The 22,969-nt window shown below is 40.8% G+C and overlaps 1 protein-coding gene across 5 annotated transcripts; it reads left to right on the top strand.

Moving 5' to 3' along the window:
* Positions 1-761: 761 nt before the first annotated feature.
* LOC144714005 (sporulation-specific protein) lies at positions 762-21,398 on the top strand. 5 transcript variants are annotated; one of them, XM_078588739.1, is made up of 13 exons: positions 762-902; positions 987-1,050; positions 1,537-1,653; positions 2,099-2,299; positions 2,401-2,523; positions 2,712-2,749; positions 2,830-2,944; positions 14,273-18,808; positions 19,547-19,681; positions 19,762-19,872; positions 19,960-20,102; positions 20,828-21,093; positions 21,195-21,398. In XM_078588739.1, exons 3-12 carry the CDS (start codon positions 1,576-1,578, stop codon positions 21,060-21,062), a joined length of 5,715 nt encoding a protein of 1,904 aa, XP_078444865.1. In that variant the 5' UTR covers positions 762-902; positions 987-1,050; positions 1,537-1,575; the 3' UTR covers positions 21,063-21,093; positions 21,195-21,398. The 5 variants fall into 5 exon arrangements, with proteins under 5 accessions (XP_078444865.1, XP_078444866.1, XP_078444863.1 ...); XM_078588740.1 differs by having other exon boundaries at positions 1,504-1,653; positions 2,412-2,523; XM_078588737.1 differs by having other exon boundaries at positions 1,504-1,653.
* The last annotated feature ends 1,571 nt before the right edge of the window (positions 21,399-22,969 follow it).

The following is a 22,969-nucleotide window of genomic DNA, read 5'->3' as shown; positions in this document are numbered from 1 at the left end:
CTCTCTCTTTCCTTCTCTGCTCCCACTCTTTCTCTCTCTATTAATTTTCTCTCTCATTCTCTCTCTATTCTCTTTCCCTCTCTGCTCTCTCTCTCTCTTTCCTTCTCTGCTCCCTCTTTTTCTCTCTCTTTCTCTTTCTTTTACTCTCCTTCCCTTTCTCTCTCTATTCCTTTTCTCTCTTTCTCTTTCTTTAAATCTCCTGCGCTTTATCTCTCTATTCTCTTTCCCTCTCTGCTCTCTCTCTCCCTCTCCCTCTGTTCTCTTTCTCTCTCTTTCTCTTTCTATTATCTCTCTCTTTCTTTCTCTGTTCTCTTTCTCTCTCTCTCTTCTCTCTATTCTGTCTCTCTCTATTCTCTATTCCCTCTCTCTTCCTCTCCTTTCTCTCTCTACTCTCTTTCTTTTTTCTCTCCTTCTCTCTCCTATTTCTCTCTCTCGTTTCTCTATTTTAGTATCTTCTCCCTCTGGTTTTTTCTCCTCTTTCTCTCTCCATTCTCTTCCTTTCTCTCTCCTTTCCTTTCTTTTTCTCCTCTTCTCTCTCGTTTCTCTATCTTCTCTCTGGTTTCTCTCTCCTCTTTCTCTCTCTATTCGCTTTCTCTCTCATCTTCCTCTCTCTATTCTCTCTTTCTCTCTGTATTATCTCTTTCTCTCTCTCTCTCTCTCTCTCTCTCTTCTGCTTTTTCTTCTTCGTCTTCCTCGAGTTGACTGTGGTGGACCAGTGGAGTGCCCGAAGAGAGAGAAAGAGAGAGGGAAGTCCGCTACCTTCACAAAACACACAGAGAGAAAGAGAGAGAAAGAGAAAGAGAGGGAGAGATTGAGAACTTGCTTGCACTGCGGTCAGCGATCTCGTCGATCTCTTCGGTTTCTCTCCGCCTACGTCAGACTCAGATCTCTACTTATCTACAGTTCGGTGTTCGCCGGTCTTCTTCATCCTTTGTTTGTCGTCGATTTGATCTCTTGTTTACTTATTTGTTTTTCCGCCGATGAAGATCTGTTTGGCATTTTGTGGCGGAGGTTCTCGTCTGGATCTGCCGCCACGGACGGTGAATCGATGTAAGTGGTTTTTCGACTCTTACCATCCACAAGAGGTTTGGAATTCTGAAAATTATCAGAGTTTTAAGGCAGATCATCGTTCTGTTTGTTCTTATTGAGGATTTGTTGACCTTTTGTGTTGCTAAGGTTTTGAAGTTTTTTCAAGCATCTTCGTTTCTGGTGTTCGTTGGGGATTAAACTACATTGTTTGAAGCTATAATTTACAATCGACAATGTTTTTCGAAGCATAAATACTGAATACTTGATACTATCAGTTTTCGGCTTTTCAAACTGCAGACCAAAGTAACGAGTTTTTTACTCTTAACTATCCGCAAGAGGTTTGGAATTCTGTTAATTATTAGAGGTTGAAGGTAGATCGTCGATCTATTTGTTATTATTGCGATCTTTTTTGATCGTTTGTGCTGCTTCTATTTCTATGTTTTTTCAAGCATCTTCGTGGCTGGTGTTCGTCAGGGATTAAAGCTCCTTGGCCCTGATCGATGACAGAGATCGAAAGAAGCTGAAGATTTCTTGTCGAGGGAAGCAATGTCGCGCATTCCCAAGTGGAAGTTAGAGAAGACAAAGATTAAAGTTGTTTTCCGGCTTCAATTTCACGCCACTCATGTAAGCTACTTCTCTTAAAATCCGTTTTCTGTAAATTTTCCTTTTTTTCTTTTCTACATCTCTTCTTCTTCGTTCGGAGGTGATTCCCTTTTTCTATTTTCTTACTTTGCGGTGAATTTTCCTTATTTGATATCTCTAGTTTTTGAGTTATTCCTGAAATTTATATTTGTGGTGACGTCACTGTTTGAAGCTATAGTTCACTTCTCGAGTAATTAATGGAAGATGAACCGGTGGCTCTGTTATTATTTCCTTTTATCAGGCTCTTCAAACTGTAGATCAATCCAACTAGCTGTCTCTATCGTTTCCTCAACAAATATCAGTATTTGATATCTCTAAATATAAGGCAATCTCCACTGGGTCAATTTATTCGTTGATATTTTTATTTTCCTCATAGATATTTTTATTTTTTATTCTATGATCATAGATATCTTTTTACTCCGGGCAGGTACCACTAACGGGTTGGGACAAATTATTCCTGTCTTTCATACCTGAAGATGTAGGAAGAGTAACTGCCAAGACGAACAAAGCAAATGTGAGGAATGGGGCTTGCAAGTGGGCAGATCCCATTTACGAAACTACGAGACTTATCCAGGACACAATTGCAAAGAAATATGAAGACAAATTATACAAGCTTGTTGTGGCAATGGTATTTTTTTCTTGCTAGGTCATTTTTCTTATTGTTTTTCTTTTGAGCCATATAATCAATTTTATTCCTTAAAAATAATCGCTACTGGATGCTAAATTTAGGGCACTTCTAGGTCAAGTTGTCTTGGAGAAGCTTACATAAATCTATCAGACTATGCTGATGCTCTGAAGCCTGTCTCCGCCACATTACCCCTTGAGGGATGCAAATTCGGGACAATACTGCATGTGAGACCTGGAGTCTCTAACTCTTTGTGAATTCATAAAGTGAAATAATGGTTTAATTTCATTAGGCGTGGCAAATGAATCTTGAGAATATTAAAAATATTAGGCATCATTGAGTAATCAATTAATTCAAAAAAAAAAATCATCGAGTAATCAAATATGAATTCATGTCTCCATCGTTGGATTTTCAGGTTTCAATCCAGCTACTAACTTCTAAGACTGGGTTCAGGTACAATGATTAATGCTATTATTTTTGCTTCTCCTAATAGTACAGGGACCAATTTTCATTCAGTAAGTTTTCATTGTCAGAGAATTTGAGGTTCAGAGGGAAATCAGGGAGAAATCTTTTCATCAAATCTCAAATCCATGTCATGAGCCTGTGAGAGAAGTTGGAGATTCTTCCAACAAGATCATGGATACAGTGGTAAGATTTCGTTGAATATTTCTAATTTCTTTTTTTCCATAGATTTATTCCATTCATCTCTTCTGAAATCGGTTGAAAAAGGAAAACACTGAAAAATAGTGCTGGTATAACAAGTCTCGATGATAGTTTTTGATCTAGCTCATGTTATCATCTCTTTAATCGTCAACCTTGTAAACTTACTCCTGTTAGGTTTATGGATCCTGTGTTTGAAGCCTGTCATGTGTGATAGTCATCATGCCTCTCTTTTTCCCAAGTAACCCTACATGCATCAGCATCTCTCTGATATTTTAAAATTTAAAAACAATTACCAAAAAAATTTCATATAATTTTGAAAACACAAGAGAGATTGGATTATATCCAGATTTACCAAAATGGTTTTTGTTTATGTGTCTCCAATGTCGGCTAATCCGAATCTAAGTAAAAACTAGTTGCAGACTTTTCAACACCTTTCTTTGGGGTACATTTTGTAAGGTTTGGAAAGCCCTCTTGCCACTGTGCTGTACACCGTTTTAACGAAATGATTTTTTTTATTTTATGTGACATTTTTTAATTGCGCCGCTTTGTTCTCTTTACCCATGGTAGGTCGTCCACTCATTATTCTGAACCTCTCGTTTGATTCTGATACAACGCAGTTGTATCAATTAGAGTAAATGAACTTTTCCAAATTTGTTTCGGTAGTTCCTCAATACAATCGTCAGTGCAGATCGATACAGGTGTTCATAGATCAACGCTTCTCTCCTGCGGTGATGCTCTTCCCGATCGTGAAGGTCCTCGCGACTGGCGCCCTCGCGATCCTCAGCTGGTAGCTTGCTCTCCAAGCTCCCCGGGCGGCCCGACGAGTCGAGCTCCTCCCTCCGATCAGCAGGACGGAAACTCCCTCCTGTTGGCTTGGCCTCTCGGCTGTAACCGCCAAGTCGATTTCAAGAAAAATAGCAATAGTCTCCATACCTGGATCGCCTCTTATTTATAGGCGGCAAGTCCTCCCACTTTATTTGGTCCCCTTGGGTCAACGCCTCTAGTCAACTAGGCGCCGACCTGCCTTATGTTTACTTCTTCTGACGTATTTCTTGTCATAGAACTTATCAATACCTTCCCCTTGTAGATCCAGCTTGTCCTCAAGCTGGAAATCTGGGAACGATTTCCTGAACCGATGTACTAGTTCCCAAGTGGCTTCATTGACCGGAAGCTTCGTCCACTTGACCACGACCTCTGTTCCATTAGGAGTTTGTCGTATCTTTAGTATTTCTTCAGGATATACCTGCCATTCATATTCATCAGTCAGATAAGGAGGTAAAGGTTGAGCATGCTGCTGTATAGATCCCAATGCTCGTTTTAATAAGGACGCATGAAAAATGGGATGCAAATTACAAGTATTGGGCAGATCTAACTTGTAGGCTACTGGTCCTATCTTTTGAATGACTCTGTAGGGTCCAAAGAATCTTGGACTCAGCTTCTCACATGCTCTCTTGGCTAATGATTTCATTCTGTATGGGCGTATTTTTAAGTAGACCCCCTCGCCTTCCAGAAACCCTTCATCTCGTCTGTGTTTGTCGGCCTGGTCTTTCATTCTTGACTGGGCCTTTGACAGATGCATTTTTAAGGTTGTTAGCATCTGGTCTCTTTCCACTAATAGCTGGTCTATCGAATCAAAAGGAGATGGAGTCGACCCATAACGAATTAATGACGGGGGATCCCGCCCGTAAACTGCCTTGAAAGGGGTAGTCTTGATAGATGTATGATATGAAGTATTGTAATTATACTCAGCCCAGTGCAACCATTTTTTCCATTTCTTTGGTTGTTCTGAGGCGAAACACCTCAAATAGCATTCTAAACCTCTGTTTGTGACTTCAGATTGGCCGTCTGTCTCCGGGTGGTACGAGGAACTGAATTTGAGTTGAGTGCCTTGCAGTCGGTGTAGTTCCTTCCAAAAATGACTGGTAAATAGGCTGCCCTCTATCAGACACAATGGAGTTAGGTATCCCAAGCAATCTGACGATGTCTTTAGCAAATATTTCAGCAATAGTGGCCGCTGAGTATGGGTGTTTGACTGCAATATAATGACTGTATTTACTCATGTGGTCTACTACCACCATAATGGAATCAAACCCTTCGGATTTGGGTAAGCCTTCGATGAAATCCATGGTGATATCTGTTAGATCATATAGCCCAATAAGTTAATGTATCATTGGGCCCATGTTATATAAATGGGCCCGACCATAGTGAAATATGACCGTTGGTTCCAACGGTCATATTCCTCCAACGGTCAAAAAGGAAGGGAATATGATGTATGTCGGATCTTTTTTTGATTAAAAAAAAAGATTGGGAAAAGTACGTTATTGTTTTTCTTACCTCAAAATCCTATTTCCCGAAAGCTCAAAGACTACATGGTATCAGAGCGACGAATCCCTACAATTTCGGCGACGACTCTCTATTTCTCTGCGGCAGTGACTTCAGGCAAGCTCGGCGACGAATCCTTGCTATTTCGGCGACGCAGATCTTGCGATCTGTGATTTTTTTCTGTGACGGTGACTCTGTACGAGTTCGGCGACGGATCCCTGCGATTTCGGCGACGAATCTCTATTTTTTCTGCGGCGGCGACTTCAGCAAGCTCGGCAACGACTACTTGCGATTTCGGCGACGCAGATCTTGTGATCTGTGTTTTTTCCGGCGGCGGCGAATTCGTGCGAGCTCGGCGACAAATCCCTGTGATTTCGGCGACGAGTTCCTGTGATTTGCGACGAATCCGACGATTTCAGAAACTGTGATTGGGGCAAACACCAACGTGTGCAGACGAAGAGAGAAGCTTTGATTTGCTTATTCTCTCCTCAAGCGTCACACGGAGAAACTGCCAAAGATCAGGAGCTGTGCTTATTTTGCAGAAGTTGTGCTTATTTTTTGACCTCTAGATGGGAAAATCTAGGGTGGCTGAGAAGGAATCCGAGAGCACTTCCTCCACCGTTGTCAAAGCAGCTGAGACACCTGCTCAGCCAAGGTTGTTTTTACCTGATTTGGATATCAAATATAATGGCATTAATGGGCAGAAATGGATCACGTTGGTCCAAAGATCCCTTAAAGCTATATACCTGGGGAATCTGCTTATTGACTGCGTACGAGACTTATGGCAAGAAATTCAGAGATCGTGTTTAGAAACTCACAGCGATTACCGTGTCTATGACCTTCGAGAACAAGAGAGAGCATTGAAACAGGGCAATCTATCAATTTCCTCTTACTCTGCAAAATTAAAAGCTATATGGAGGGAGCTTGATCTTCTCTGGCCTACTGGCGACAAGAACTCACCATCTTATCTCAGAGAGACCAAGTTCAGAACCCTCATTTTTTTGATGGGCTTAAATTCAGAGTACGAAAATCTGAGAAGCCAATTGCTACACAGAGAGAGGTTCCCTACCTTAGCGGAAGCTATCTCTAAACTACAAGGGGCAGAGCGACGGAAGAAGTTGAATTCTAAGGATGGTGATATGTCTACTCCTGTCTCAGTAGCCCACTTGGCCAAGAAAGGGGAACCAAGGCACAACATCAACAATGCAGCCACCTCTTCTCAGCACCAGAAGTCCACTCCGCAGGAAGGTAATTCCTCCGAACTTACTTGTGGCTATTGTAGGAAACCAGGCCACCTAAAAAAGGACTGCAGAAAGTTAGCCTGGAAGGAAGAACAGATCAGGAAAGGGACGTGGAATCCAGGGCAGCACAAGAAAGCTTATGTGGCAAGTGAATGAGAGGAGTTACCTACTGCAAAGAAAGGGGAGGACGGAGGTGAAATTCAGAAACTTATTCAGTCAGAAGTAAACAAGATTCTTCAGAAGTTTGGCTCTACTTCACTCGTACAATCAGGTAAGAAATTTGCTTTCACTACCGTTACTAATAATAATACACCCACTAATGTTTCTTGGATTTTGGACTCTGGGGCGACAGATCATATGTCACCCCACAGAATGCTGTTTAAACATTATGAGCTAGAAACTAATAATCTCAAAGTTTTTACTGCAAATGGTGGAGTATTAGCAGTGATTGGGAGAGGTTCAATTGAGATCAAAGGGAAATTACTGAAAGGCGTTCTGCATGTACCTGAATTAAAAGCGAATTTGTTATCCTTAATTCAGTTAGTAAACGATACTGGTTGGCGATTTGTATTAGACTCAGATTCTTGTTTCCTATGTCTTAAGGAAACCGGCAAGAAGATTTCATCTGTTAAGAGGAGAGGAGGTCTTCTCTTGCTAGATGGATTGGAGGAGGGTGAAACGCAGAAAGCCACCTACACTGCCCAGAGTGAAGAACGGATCAATCTACTGCATTAGAGACTCGGACACCACTCATTCCACATTTTGAAACACTCCCATCCCGATTTGTTTAAAGGGATTATTTTTGATAATTTGAACTGTGAAAGCTGTCAATTTGCTAAACACAAACTATCTTCTTTTCCAGTTTCAGATCACAGAACTCAATCAGCATTTGATTGTATCCATAGTGATGTATGGGGACCTTGCTCCATGCTTGGACTCTACCATCAAAAATGGTTTATCCTATTTGTGGATGATTTCTCTAGATACACATGGGTGTATCTACTGAAATCTAAGACTGAAATTCCACCTATTATCATAAAATTTTGTGAGATGATTCATACACAATTTGGAAAGAAAATACGGACATTTAGATCAGATAACGCCACAGAATATTTTTGTGGGAAAGTAACTAATTACATGGAAGAAGAGGGGATAATTCACCGGTCCTCATGTGTGAATACTCCTCAACAAAATGGACTGGCTGAAAGAAAGATTGGCCATATAATGTCTTCAGCCAGGGCTCTGTTGTTTCAAGGGAATTGTCCCAAGAACTATTGGGCTGAAGCAGTCGCGACAGCCACTCACCTTATAAATAGGACGGCTTCAAGGACACTAAATTATCATGCTCCCATTGATCTTTTATCTGCTGAATTTCCACATTTATCTTTAAGAACTAACCTCCCAGCCAAGGTGTTTGGCTGTGTTGTATACGTTCACGTTCATCATGCAGGGAAGTTGGATCATCAAGCCCTAAGGTGTGTGTTTCTGGGATATTCGTCAACCCAGAAAGGTTATAAATGCTATCATCCAAGCTCGAGGAGGTTCTATATTACTGCGGATGTTACGTTTGACGAAGTCCGAATGTTTCATGCCCAGTTGGAACGATCAGAAGCATATTTAGAGTCTTTGGAGCAAGGAAATGAGAATGTGCAGCGAGGTTTTCCCTCCACATCAGAAATTTATGTTGAGGACATTGCTATAAGTCCCTCTCCAAGTCCTTCTGAGGAGGAGGAGACTTATAGACCATGTGACGATTCAATTACAACCATACTACCGGCAGGAGAAGGAGACCCAGGAAATGATGGTTGGTCCATCGCCTTAAGCAAAGGAGTTCGTAACTGCACGAAGGCTAAACTATATCCGGTCAGAAATTATATATCTTACTCCCGGCTCTCTCCAGAGTATAATCAGGTGGTTCAAGCCCTGATGACAGTGTCGATTCCGAAGAATGTGACCGAAGCAATGTCATCTGCAGAATGGAAGACAGCTATGGAGGAAGAAATGGCAGCACTTAAGAAAAATAATACTTGGGAGATGGGCCCACTCCCACCGGGCAAGAAACTAGTGGGAAGTCGATGGGTATTCACCTTAAAATATCACTCAGATGGGTCAGTGGCCAGACATAAAGCTCGTTTGGTGGCACAAGGATATACACAGTCTTACGGCATTGACTATAACGAAACTTTTGCCCCAGTTGCAAAGCTGAACACAGTTCGGGTTTTAATAGCTCTTGCAGCACTATTTAATTGGAAGCTCTATCAATATGATGTGAAAAATGCATTCTTACATGGAGAATTGCAAGAAGAAGTGTATATGGCACCTCCTCCTGGATATTGTTTGAGTCAGAATTCAGGAGATGTATGTCACCTCAAGAAGTCCCTGTATGGACTGAAACAATCGCCAAGAGCATGGTTCGGAAGATTTTCAACAGTGATGTTAGCAGTGGGATTCTTCCAGAGTGAGGGGGACCACACATTGTTTATTAAGCATGGCAAGGATGGGAAGATCGCAATCTTAATTGTGTACGTCGACGACATCATCATCACTGGAGATGACCACATTGAAATTCAGAATTTGGAGAAGCATCTTTCACTATCTTTTGACATTAAGGCACTCGGTTTAATGACTTATTTCTTGGGAATTGAAGTGGCCTACTCTAGTACAGGGATTGTACTTTCTCAGCATAAGTATATTCTTGATTTGCTGAAGGAAACCGGGAAGTTGGATTGTCGACCCGCGGCTACACCAGTGGATGGTAATGTTAAATTAAAAGCTGAACAAAGTGAGAAAGACCCACCAGTAAACAAAACCTCATTCCAACGTCTCATCGGCAAACTACTATATCTCAACCATACTCGGCCAGATATTACTTTTGCTGTCAACTCTCTTAGCCAATTCATGAATGATCCCCGGGAATCACATCAACATGCAGCAGATTGCATCCTAGCTTACCTAAACGGGTCAATTGGACTTGGCTTGCGATTTAACAGAGGAAGTGAGCCGAGTGTGGTGCTCTACACGGATTCTGACTATGCAGGATCATTTGAGGACAGCCGGTCCACATCTGGCTATTGCAGTTTCCTAGGAGGGAACCTCGTTACTTGGCGTAGCAAGAAACAGAAGGAGGTCTCATTATCAAGCGCAGAAGCTGAACTTCGAGCACTGAAGAAGGGAGTATGTGAAGGAATGTGGCTTAAAGGTATCTTGCAGGACTTGAAAGTGTTTCCAGACAAAGGAATGACTCTGTACTCTGATAGCAAATCGGCAATTGCTATGGCAAAAAATCCCGTTCAACATGAGAGGACGAAACATGCAAGGGTGGCACGACACTACATCAAACAAAGTATTGATGCGGGCTTCATTATACCTCACTACATTCCTTCTCAGGAGCAGATTGCGGATATTCTCACTAAAGGGATCCCTGGTCCGCAGTTCCAGGCATTGGTGTCCAAGTTGGGCATGATCAACAGCTATACCCAACTTGCAGGGGGGTGTTAGATCATATAGCCCAATAAGTTAATGTATCATTGGGCCCATGTTATATAAATGGGCCCGACCATAGTGAAATATGACCGTTGGTTCCAACGGTCATATTCCTCCAACGGTCAATCTGTCCAACTCTTCTAAAAGGAAGGGAATATGATGTATGTCGGATCTTTTTTTGATTAAAAAAAAAGATTGGGAAAAGTACGTTATTGTTTTTCTTACCTCAAAATCCTATTTCCCGAAAGCTCAAAGACTACAATATCCTCCCAGATCTGATTGGGGATTGGTAGAGGTTGTAGCAGCCCAGCTGGGGATAATGTTGAAGATGTTTGCTGCTGACATGTTGCACATTCATTCACATATGACTTGATTGCCTTTCTCATACCCGGCCAGGAAATTTGATGTGCTATTCGTTGAAGGGTTCTATGAAAACCGCCATGTCCTCCGACATTGGATTCATGGAATTCCTGTAAGATCGTAGGAATCAGAGAGGAGTTTGACGGTAGGATAATTCTTCCTTTGTAAAGTAATAACCCTTGGTGGATCCTGTAGTTATGAAATTGATCTTCACCATTTTCTACTCCCTTGTAAATTTCTCCCAACTTTGGGTCATCTTTGACTTCTTGAATAAGCTTTAGCTTGTCCAACCAATGTGTCATAGAAATTGAGTTGCACTCTCCTGAGACCTCTGGTTGAGAGCGGGATAATGCATCGGCTACCGCGTTCTTGCCTGCCTTATACTGTATCTCAAAATTGTAACCCAGTAATTTTGATACCCATCGGTGGTATTGAGTGGGTACCTCCTTTTGATCGGTTAAATAGCGTAGGCTGAACTGATCTGTATGTATAGTAAATTTGTTGAACATAAGGTAGTGCTTCCGTTTGTTGACAGCCCACACCACTGCCATAAGCTCCCTCTGATATGCAGATTTGTACCTTGTCGGACTGGGAAAGGCCTTGCTGAAATAGGCTATTGGATGACCCTCTTGTAATAATACTGCTCCCACAGCCATATCCGAAGCATCTGTCTCGATACTAAAGGGTAACGAGAAACTAGGTAGCCTCAACACCAGGGTCTTGGATAGTGCAAGTTTCAATCTTTCAAAGGATGTATCTTTCAAAGGAATTCGTTTTTAGAAGAGTAGTCAGCGGTTGGGCGATGGCTTCATAATTTGACACGAACCGTCGATAACAGCCAGTAAGTCCTAGAAATCCCCTCAATTCCTTGATAGTGGTTGGTGTTCTCCATAGGGCTATGGCTTCTATTTTGGAGGGATCTGTTGACACGCCTTCAGATGAGATAACATGACCAAGAAAATCAATGAAGTGGCACCCAAATTTACATTTCTTGGGATTGATATGAAGCTGATTATTTGAGAGTAAATCAAACACAATCTTGAGGTGTTGCTCGTGTTGTTGAAGGTCTTTGCTCTATATAAGGATGTCATCAAAGAACTCTAATACGAATTTCCGGAGATGCCGGTAGAAGATCGAATACATAATTGCTTGAAATGTGGCAGGGGCATTGGATAGTCCAAATGGCATAACCTGGAATTCGAAGTGGCCATGATGTGTTTTAAATGCCGTCTTATGAATATCATTAGGATGCATCCTTGATTATAACCGGATTTTAAATCGATTTTTGAAAAGATAGCCATTCCATGCAACTCTTCCAGTAACTCATCTACCATGGGGATTGGAAATCTGTTAGGTACTGTCAACTGATTTAATGCTCTGTAATCAATACATAATCTAAACCCTCCGTCCTTTTTCTTGACTAATAATGCTGGGCTTGCAAAACAGCTGTTGGAATGTTGAATAATATTTGTTTCCAGGAGTTCTTGTACCAACTCTTCCAGTACGTTTTTGTGGGTGTGTGAGTATCTGTAGGGTCTCTTATTGACAGGATTAGCTCCGGGAACAAGATGTATTCGATGATCACAATCACGGACCGGAGGTAATGTAATTGGTTGCTCAAAATCATGAGGTTAACATTCTTTTAACCAATGCAAGAAATGATCTAGAGATAGAGCAAGTACCTCATAAGTCTGGTAGGCTGGTTGATCTTTGACCTCGTTAATGTTGATCATTGACTCTTCCCACTCTTGATGAGCTTGATCAATATAAAACCTTGAAAATCTCAAGGAATTCAGTTCTGGGTCCGAAATAATTGTATGAACCTGCCCATCCAGATAAAATTTGAGCATCAGGTGGTGATAGTTACAGTGAAACCACCCCAAGGTCTTCAGCCATGGAACGCCGAGAATAATATCACAACTTCCCAACGGAAATGGAATGAAATTTTGAGTAAATGTCAACCCCTGAATTTCTACTGGGAGATTCAAACATACTCCCTCAGTCTGTCGGCAAAATCCGTCACCCAAGGTAATACTGAATTTATGATATGGTCGAACTTGTATCTTCAGCTGTTGGATCACTTTTGGTTTAATAAAGTTGAAGGTGGCCCCACCATCAATGAGAATGGTCACCCGTTGGTTGTAAAGCCGGCCCCAGAGTCTAAATGGAGCTGGTCTGGGCCCTGTGTCCACCTTTGATCCTTGAATTGCCATGATTTCTCCTCTTATCAGAGGTCCTTCATCAAGCTGCATGAGATCTTCCTCCGTTATCGGTTGATCTTCTTCGTCGACATCTCTTGAAGCATATAAATGCTCAACTTCTTCTGACATTTATGGCCAGGTGTGTACCTTTCATTACAATTGTAGCATAAATCCCTTTCTCGTCTTTGTAAAAATTCCTCAGGGGAGAGCCGAGTAATTCTCTTCCTGTTTTCTTTCGGAGGCATTTCATGTCTGATTGGATTTTGTGCCTCTCTTGGGATGTGTCTTTGAGATGGACCATCTCCTCTACTTGTAATCACCGGTCTCTGATAATTACTGAGAGTTGCTCTTGGAGCATGTTGAACAACTGGCGCCGGGTGTTCCTGTTCATCTAAAATGGCCAAATTATTCTCAGCTTCAAGTGAATAATCCATAATTTCCTGGATGCCGTATGGTCTATATTTGTTTAGCTCAACGCGTACTTCAGGTTTCAACCTTTTGAGATACGCCGTTTCTTGGACGTCCGCTGGTATGTGTGATAAGAAGGCCACCAGGTCTTCAAATTCTGACCGATAGTCTGATACGGTGCCTGTCTGTTTGAGATTCATAAGTTGGGTGCAGAGTGATCTCACTGAGAAGTTGTATCGTTTTTTCAAAGAAATGTCGAAATACCAGCCAATTATCAAATCCAAAATTTTTCTCGGTGTATATGAACAATCCCTGTGCTGGTCCTTCCATATGCAGTGAGACGAGCTGCAACTTCTCGTCATCGGAGAGTCTGTTGACTGAAAAGAACCTCTCAACACAGTTTAACCACATCTGCGCATTTGAGCCATTGAAATAAGGTAAATCTCCCTTACGGAAGACATTTCTTTGATCAGTGGACGAGTCCTGAAGCGTCTGGACTCGGCTATACTTTGGTACATCTTTGTGGCTTGGATTGGACGCCGCAACTGGATTCACCTCTAGTTTGGAATTCATCAGTTGAAGTTGCTGCATAATGCCGGCCAAGATTTCTGCCGGTACAGGTATATCCTCGCACCTCGATTTTCCTTTGTCCGTGCTATCATCCATCTGGATCCAGTTAGCTTGCCAAACACCTGGTAGTACGCTTGTTCACTGACCTTTCTCAATCTCCCCGAGCGCTGGCTTCGGTCTCCTTGCCGATCTCGTAATTTTGGAATGGCTTGATACTACGGATCTGTGCTCTGATACCAGATTGATACAACGCAATTGTATCAATTAGAGTAAATGAACTTTTCCAAATTTGTTTCGGTAGTTCCTCAATACAATCGTCAGTGCAGATCGATACAGGTGTTCATAGATCAACGCTTCTCTCCTGCGGTGATGCTCTTCCCGATCGTGAAGGTCCTCGTGACTGGCGCCCTCGCGATCCTCAGCTGGTAGCTTGCTCTCCAAGCTCCCTGGGCGGCCCGACGAGTCGAGCTCCTCCCTCCGATCAGCAGGACGGAAACTCCCTCCTGTTGGCTCGGCCTCTCGGCTGTAACCGCCAAGTCGATTTCAAGAAAAATAGCAATAGTCTCCATACCTGGATCGCCTTTTATTTATAGGCGGCAAGTCCTCCCACTTTATTTGGTCCCCTTGGGTCAACGCCTCTAGTCAACTAGGCGCCGACCTGCCTTATGTTTACTTCTTCTGATGTATTTCTTGTCATAGAACTTATCAGATTCCTTGAAATAATGCAGGTAAATACGCAAGTGAGATTAACGCAAGAATCTGGGGAGCTTTACTACTCAGATGAGACAGAAGATTCTGGCCAAGGAATCTACAATTCTTCGGTCACTTCCGATGGCTTGTATGCTGAGAGGGTTGAAATTTCTAGCACAAACAGCAGTGGTGCTGCAACAAATACCATTGAAGGCAATCCGGGAGACCAAATCCATAATAATCACGGTGGATCCTCAAACCCTCATCTAGCTCATGGATGGAGCTCATACTTTTCTAAGGATAGTCAGGTAAATTTGCTCAATGACGAGATGGTAGAATCATCCATGGAAGTCAACTCCTCTAAGCAATTTGCTAATGAATCAGGGGAAGCCTTTTTTGAGGAGGTCCCTGTTCTGAAATCTGAGTGTTCAACACTGAAAGATGAGTTAGAGGTGCTACGACATTACAAGCCAATGCTTCATTTAAGTGGACGAAGAACAGAACTTTCGCACATTCCCAACAGCTTTCATGAATACCAGCCACAGATCTTGGAGGGATTCACACTGTTGGAGAGAAAGATCGAAATTCTTCGAAGCAAAGTCAGAAGCAAGGAAAATGGTGACATACCTCCAGATTTTGAGGACCTTGACTTTGTTCTTCAGAACCTTAGGCAATGTATCCTTAACTCTTTGCGCTTGGATCCAGGTCTAGCAGTTGGTGTAAACCTGGCTAATCCATTACAGAGCCTTCTTGACCAGGAACTTGAAAACAAGAAAATTATGAATGAAAGAATATGTCAGCTCCTTACGCAGCTTGAAGATTCCAAGGCCAAGCAAGAGACTCTAACTAGAACCATCAATAAGAAAATTGTACGGTACGATGCTCTCATTGTAGAGCTGGAGGAGAGGAATGGACAAACACTGAGTGAGTTGGAACGAATCAAATCAGCTCACTCATCTTCTCTCTCTACTATCTTGGTCCTTCAGGATGAAATTAAGAAAATTCAGTGCAGTACGAAAGAGAAAATTGTTAAATTCTCCGAAGAAAAGCAGCGTCTTGAGGCCATTAACAAAGAACTAGAGGAAAGAGTGATAGCCTCTGAGTCTATGCTCAAGCGAGTTCGTCGCACGCAATCAACTGTTGTTGACCAGCTGCAGAAGGATCTCGAGTCGCTTTCAGCTCAGGTATTGTCTATGTTTGAGACGAATGAGAACCTTGCAAAGCAAATCCTAGAAGAAGCGCCAAAGTTGTTGTCCTGTGAGAATCCTAAACCTCCTATTTTTGCTGATAAATCAAACCATTTGGAGTGCCATCAGGACCCGTGTTCAGCTCTTAGGGCTTCTGATATGCTTGTGAGAAATTTTGAAAATGGTGGAATTTCAGGGAGTGAAGAAGAATTCCATGACCTTCATGCCTTGAATTTGCATTTAGAAGTTCTGGTGAAACTTCTGCAAGAAAAACTGCTTGAAAGGAGTCTTTTTGAAAAAGATACAATGACAAAGATGGACGACCTTTTAAAGTCTGAGAGATCTTTGATGATCAATCTCAAGAATGCACTTGATGGTATTAGGGTTTTGGACGAGGATGTCGCCAGATACAAAGCCAAAGCTGAAGATTGGAGAGGGGAGAAAAATATTTTAGAGTCTAGGTTACAGGAATCTTGCCAACAGAACTCTTCTATTGCAGAAAATCTAGCAAAGTATGAAAGACTGGTTAATGACTTGAAGATCTGCGAGCAGAGGTATATTGAAGAAAATTCGCATTTAAAAAGTATGCTAAAAGAAGAAAGCCTGCAGAAAAGTCATGTTGAAAAAGAATGTGTTTTGTTGAAGGCGGAACTTGATGAGAAGTCAATAGCACTGCATGATATCCAGAGAAAAATAGATCTTTTTGAGGAGAGGTTGAGAAATGTACTCTCTAACATGGAGCAATACGTCAGCCAGATGAAAGGAAGTAACTTTGAATTTTGTTCTATATTGAATTCTCTATCTGAAGAAATTGAGAACAGAGATTACAGTGCAACAGTTGAGCTTGTTGAGCAGCTTCAACGTGAAGCTTTCAAAAAAATACTCGACCTCAGAAAAGAGATCACTGAGAAAGATGAGGAGACCTGTTCTCTAACGGTTCTTTTAAAGGAAAGGAGTTCAGAGCTAGAGGAGACCACATCGAAGTTGGATGTTTCTAGTTTACTATTGGAGAAACTTCATTTGGATTTGCAAAGTAAAGCTGAATCTGAACAAAATCTTGCTGACCGGAACAAAGATTTAGTATCAAAGCTTACAATTATGGAATATAAGCTTAAAGATGCTTTCGATGAGATGAGGGATAATTCAAAAATACGAGAGGAGTTAGAGAGAGCTCAGCACAAAATTGTGAAGTATCAGGGTGAAGAAGAAAGCTGGGTGCTTTCACTGGATTCCACGAAGGAATCCTCAGTTCTACTGGAGAAGGAAATTCGGGATTTGAGGAATGAACTAAAAACAGAGAGGACGACAAAGAAAAAACTAGAAGAGACTGTTAGTAATCTGACTTCAAGATTGAATGAAAATGAAACCATGGCTTCACATCTTGGGTTGCAGTTATCTGAACTTGAATCGGAGAATTCTTCTTTAGAAAATCGTCGGCAATATCTTGAGGAAAAACTGAATGATCGTGACGGTGAAATGTCATCTCTGCAAAAACAAATTGCAGAAAATTTGAAAGATCTTAGCATTGTAAATGAAGCCTTGAGATCTAGGAGTGATGAGCTGCAGAACGCAAAGCTTCATAGTAGGGCACTGGAAGATCAAATAGCTGATCTTATGTCTCAGATTTTGTCATTGGATGGGTTGAATTCTGAATTGGCTCATCTCAAACGACAAATCATTGATCTGGAATCTAAGAAATCTTCGTCTGAAAAACAGGAGGCCCAAATATCCAACTTGCAGTTCCAGATTGTTTATCTTGACACTGAATTATGCAAAGCCAGGGAGAAATTGGGATGTCTGAGGGATGAGTTACAGTCAGAAAGGGAGACCAGGGGGAACTTGGAAGGAACAGTTTCTGATTTGACATCTCTTCTGAAAGAGACACAGGCGCAAGTGGTGTATTTTAGTAACGAAATGGTTTTGCTGGAAAATCTCAGACAACAGATGCTGACTCTAGAAACAGAGAAATCCACTGTTGACAAACTGTTGATAAGCAGCACAGAAAGAATAAATGAACTGGACTCTGAAATATCAAATCTACAGTCTCAGCTGATGTCAGAAAGAGATTTTAGATTCCAAATGGATTCCACCATTTCTGAGCTACAGGAGCAACTGCCATCCAAAAAAGATGAGAAAAATGGGTTAACCTGTTTTCGGCAGCAAGTTCTAAATTTAAAATCAGAAAAAGAAGATATAGAGAGAGAAGCTTCCGAGCTTTTGTCCCTTTTGAATGAAAAAGATCAATATATTGAAGCCTTTAAAAAAGACGAAGCAGAATTGAAAGATCTCAAGAAGAGATTAATGAAAATGGAGGATCAACAGGAGATTGCAATGGAGCTTAGGTCTGCACTTTCTGCAGTTACATCTCGGTTGGATGAAAAACAAGAGCAGTTAATCCTTCTAGAGAGAGTAATCGCAGACATAAAATTAGAAAATTCTGAAATGCAAGAACTCGCATTATCTGCCATTATCGAAGCCACTTTTTTGAAAACTCAATATCAGAAAAATATCCAGGAACTCTTAGACCAGATAATTCGAAATGAAGGGAGAAATAAAGATCTTCAAAAGGAGGTGGAGGCATTTAAATTACTACGGGAATTTGAAGAGATGGAAAGCATATGGTCTTCGAAGGAAGAACACGCAATCGTAGGGACAGTCCTACAGTCCACGTTAATTGAGCAATGTGAACAGATATTTCTTTTGCAGGAGGAGACTAAAGCCCTCTTGGATAAGCTTTCCGAGCTGAATCTGAAGACGGAAGAATATAAGAACCTGTCCATCCTCCTGTCAAAGCAAATAAAAGAGAAAAAAGAGAGCAGTGTGGCGGCCGAGTCGCTCAGAGTTGCTTTTATTAGAGAAAAATTTGAATCTAGGGTTCATGATCTGCAACTTCAGTTGGATATCTCCAAGAAACATGAAGAGGACTTGTTGCTGAAGCTGCAGAATGCTGTTGATGAGGTTGAGCTGAGGAAAAAGAGTGAAGCATCTCAAGCCAGAGTAAATGAGGAACTTCTGTCCAGGATCTCAGAACTGGAAACAGATAGGTGCGAGCTTGTCAAGGCATATGACGAGATTAGGACGGAGCTGGAGTGCTCTGCCATCAATGCCGAATGTTGGGAGGAGGAAAGATTGAAGATGGAGTCTTCTCTGAGGGAACGTAATCAGGAGGTTGAAAAACTGAGAGCTGAACTTGAGTCAGTGCAAAGGCATCTCGAACAGTTGACCTCGGAACTCAGAAAACCAGTTTGTGGTGAAGATGAACCCAGAAAGGCACCCACTGTTGATATTTCTGAAGAAGAAGCAACAGCTTTACAGAGAAATGATTTGGATGTTTCGATCAGTGGTCGTACCTGCTTGGTTTCTCATTCGAAAGAAAAACCTTCAGAGGTAATAATGTCGAGGAGAAACTCTCCAAATTTCATTCCTGTGGAAATTTCTCTTTGCTTGATTTTTTCTGAGTTTGGCCTTAAAGATGACAAATCTTCATTTTTATCTTCATTATCGTCATCATTGCCATCATTGATTGCTAGATGACTAATCGTTATCATCATCTGGTTTTCAAGTGATGTCTCATCATAGTCATTGCCATACATCAGTTCCTAAGCAAAGATAGATCATTTAATCATGTCGTCATCATTATCCGGTCTCCAAGAGCCGTCATCATCTGTTAAAATTTTCATTGTCATTATCATCATCATCATCATTTGACAAGGAAAATCTCCGTACTCCATGTTTCTGCTCAATTTTCACTTAATGATGAGAAATCTTCATTGTCTTTGTTTACGCAGGTTTCCAAGAGAGGTAGATCATTTAATCAGCACGTCATCCTAATCCAGTTCTGTTAAATTTTTTCATCATCATCGCCATCATTTGTCAAAGAAATCTTTCCTTATTTCCTGGTGATGACATGGCAAATCTTCATTGTCATTGTTAACCGTTTTCCAAGAGTCTCCATTGTCATTGTCACTATCATACATCGGTCGACCAATCATCATTGTCATTGTCGTCCAGTTTCCAAAAGAGGTTATCATCATTGTCATTGTCATCATTTGAATTCCAAGAGAGGTTATCATCATTTAATCATGTTATTATCATTTAATCATGTTATCCTGTTATCATCAACAGGATTGGTTACTGTCTCTAAAAATACCAGCGAACGGAAACTTTCCTTCAGAAAATACAGATTACGCTGTTGACATAGAAGATCAAAGAAGAGAGCAAGAGAATCTCAAGGCTGGGATCAAACGCCTGAAGGAGGAGGTATGTTCAAAATTAAAAAAAACTCTTTGAATATCAAAAATAGCTTTGATTTTCGTCTGATATCTTCTCCCAATTCGCAGCTAGATAGGATTAAAAACGAGAACCTCGAATCCCCGCTGTCTGAAGTAGGGCAAGAACTGCTTGATCCATCCCTTCGGGGGTTGGAGAAGAAATTTCTCCAGCTCGAAATGGTGAGAGCATTTTTTGGCTAAAAAAAATGGAAAGTTAAATAATTTAGTGGCGATTAATTCGTTTCTCTCTCTGTTTGTGATTTTCAGGCGAATCGGAATTTGGGCACGCTATTTCCCTCATTACAAGATCCTCCGTGTAGTAGTGGCAGTGCATTGGAAAGAGTTCTTGCCTTGGAGCTCGAGCTAGCAGAAGCATTGCAGGCGAAGAAGCCGGACTCTGCCTTCCAAAGGTACGTATTCTACACTCAAGTTACTCATCTTAATACACCAGAAGAAAGAAGAGAGAGAAACAGAGAGAGAGAAACAGAGGGAGAAAGAGAGAGAGAGAGGAATAGAGAGAGAGAGAGAAAGAGAAAAACAGAGAGAGAGAGAGAAACAGAGAGAGAGAGAAAGAGAAAGAGAGAGAGAGAGAGAAAGAAAGAGAGAAACAGAGAAAGAGAGAGAGAGACAAACAGAGAGAGAAAGAGAGAGGGAGAGAGAGAGAGAGTGATATATGAGAGACAAACGAGATAGTTTTATACTGGTGAGAGAGGTAGAGAGTATTATGATGAGAATTCAAGGACAAGTGAGAGAAAGAAAAAGAGTGTAAGAGAGAAAAAGGAAGCCATAGAGAGGGTGAGAGAGAAGCAGAGTGTGTATTTGAGAGAGAGAATAGACCAGATAAATAGAGAAAGAGATAGAGAGAGAGAGAAAGAAATCTATAGAGAGGGCATGAGTGTGAGAGAGAAAATGCAATATAACGGGTAAGAGAGAGAAAGAAATCTATAGAGAGGGCATGAGTGTGAGAGAGAAAATGCAATATAACGGGTAAGAGAGAGAAAGAAAAAGAGGTGGGTGAGAGAGAGAGAGAAACAATTCAGAGAAAGAGAAGGAGAAAACAGGAATATTTTTTTTGTTTGAATGGCATCTAATAATCCAAATTTGTTTGTGAACTTCATTATCTCCCAATGGGCAGCTCATTTGCTCGCCCCCCCGGCGACGACGTGGCCGTGCTCAGGAGCTTCAGAGACATCAACGAGCTAATCGGGGACGTACTCAACGCTAAGGGCCGGCACGCCGCCATGGAATCAGAGCTCAACGACATGCACAGCCGGTTCTCGCAATTGAGTTTGCAACTGGCTGAAGTGGAAGGTGAGCGCCAGAAACTCCTCATGAAACTGAAGAACTCCAGAAGCCCTCGCAAATCCTAGCCACTGATCCTTGGAAAGTCCATTTATACAGGTTTTTGTTTACATATGGGTGTTTATTATTATCATTGATTTCTGATTTCTTTTTCTCCTGTTTAAATGAAACATGTTCATAGTCTACTATTTTATTGGTAGTTTCTTGTTAGCAAGTGGAAGAGGAGCTAAGAATTCCTTTTGAAACTGAAGAACTCCAGAAGCCCTTGCAAATCCTTGGGAGATCCATGTATACAGGTTTTTGTTATTGGGTATTTATTGGAAAGTCCGTGTATTTATTACTATTGATTTCTGATTTACCTTTTCTCCATCTGGAGCAATTTAAGCTACCCTTTTGAAACTAAACATGTTCATGATCTAATATTAAAAATGATAGTTTCCCTGTCTATATCTGGTCATCAATGTTCATTGAACGCTGGAAGAGGCAAAAATAACTCATGTAATAATGAATGAATCTTAGGATGGATTTATTCGCGGCAATGTTGGAGATTATTTATCTTGGTTAAATAAAATTGATCCTGATTATATGATCCAGAGGATCTTCATATAACATGCTCTTGTAAATTTTTTTTTTTGAAAGCTGATTTAAGACGGTTACCCGACAACGCAAGTAACCACCCAAAGGTACATGTGAAGAACCATTAAGCTCTATTCATATCTGTTTATAACTTGAAGGAATCATGATGCGATGAGGTCCTCGACCTCGTGAGCTGTATTTTGGCTCACTTGAATTTACCCTTCAGGAATTAATCATGTTCATCGTTTAATTATTTTAAATATATTTTTTGCTCTCTCCTCTCTATCTGGAAACCAAAAATGCATCATTGATATAGTTTCCTCCGAAATATTTTGAATGCTAGAAAAAAAAACAACCCATCCAGTACGGGTCAAACTTGGTCTTCTCTGTTCAGGGTTCCTGATATAAATCAGTTTTGTAAATTAATGATTAAAAATAAATATATCAATGAAACAGTTTTATATATTAAAAGTAAATATACCATTTATTAAACTTGTTCATCGTTTAATTATTTTAAATATATTTTTTGCTCTCTATCTGGAAACCAAAAATGCATCATTGATATAGTTTCCTCCGAAATATGTTGAATGCTAGAAAAAAATCAATCCATCCAGTACGCGAGAAAATTGGTCTTCTCTGTTAAGGTCTCCTGATAATAAACAGTTGTATAAATTAATGATTGAATATAAATATAGATTTTCGCTATCATTCTTGGAACTGTGTTTAAAAAATCTCACAGAATCTGTTGAATACTAGAAAAGGGGAAATTTCCCTTGGAAGGAGTTAATATATATGCAGAATGTGTTTTCTGATCACTTTTAATCTACCCATCTTACTCGCACTCTATTTCTCTTTGATTTCCTCATTTCTATCTCATTCTTTCATTCTCCCACGCATATTCTCGTCTAAATCTTACTCTCTGTCTAAAACAATGTTTTTAAATGCTTGGGAAAGACTAATATATATTAAGGCATAGATGGTTTCTGATCGCTTGTTGTATACCCCTCTTATTCGCACTCTTTCTCTTTGATTTTCTAATTGCTATCTCATTCTTTCACTCTGACAAGCATACTCTCATCTTAATCTTAGTCTGTCTAAATATTGATTCTAAATGCAGGGGGATGGCTTAGAAACAAGGAATTCTAATTTTCCTGTATAATTTTAACACCAAAATGTTGTTTTTAAGTCTGTTAATGTTCGAGAATCAACCGACATACATCAGTCGTACGTAGCAAATAAATCTTACATTGATACTGTCAAATTGAACTAAGTTAAGCAAAACAGGGAAAATCTCACAAATAATCAAACGACACAGAATATTGAACCTACTTTCTACTTATTTTAAATTTGAGTAACCCAATCTCTAAGAAACGATATAAAATGTTACCGGGTTCTATAG

This window comes from Wolffia australiana, chromosome 16, assembly GCF_029677425.1.
Source record: "Wolffia australiana isolate 7733 chromosome 16, ASM2967742v1".
Taxonomy (NCBI): domain Eukaryota; kingdom Viridiplantae; phylum Streptophyta; class Magnoliopsida; order Alismatales; family Araceae; genus Wolffia; species Wolffia australiana.
Note: the sequence above shows the minus strand (reverse complement) of the source record. Positions and strands in the feature narration are given on the sequence as shown.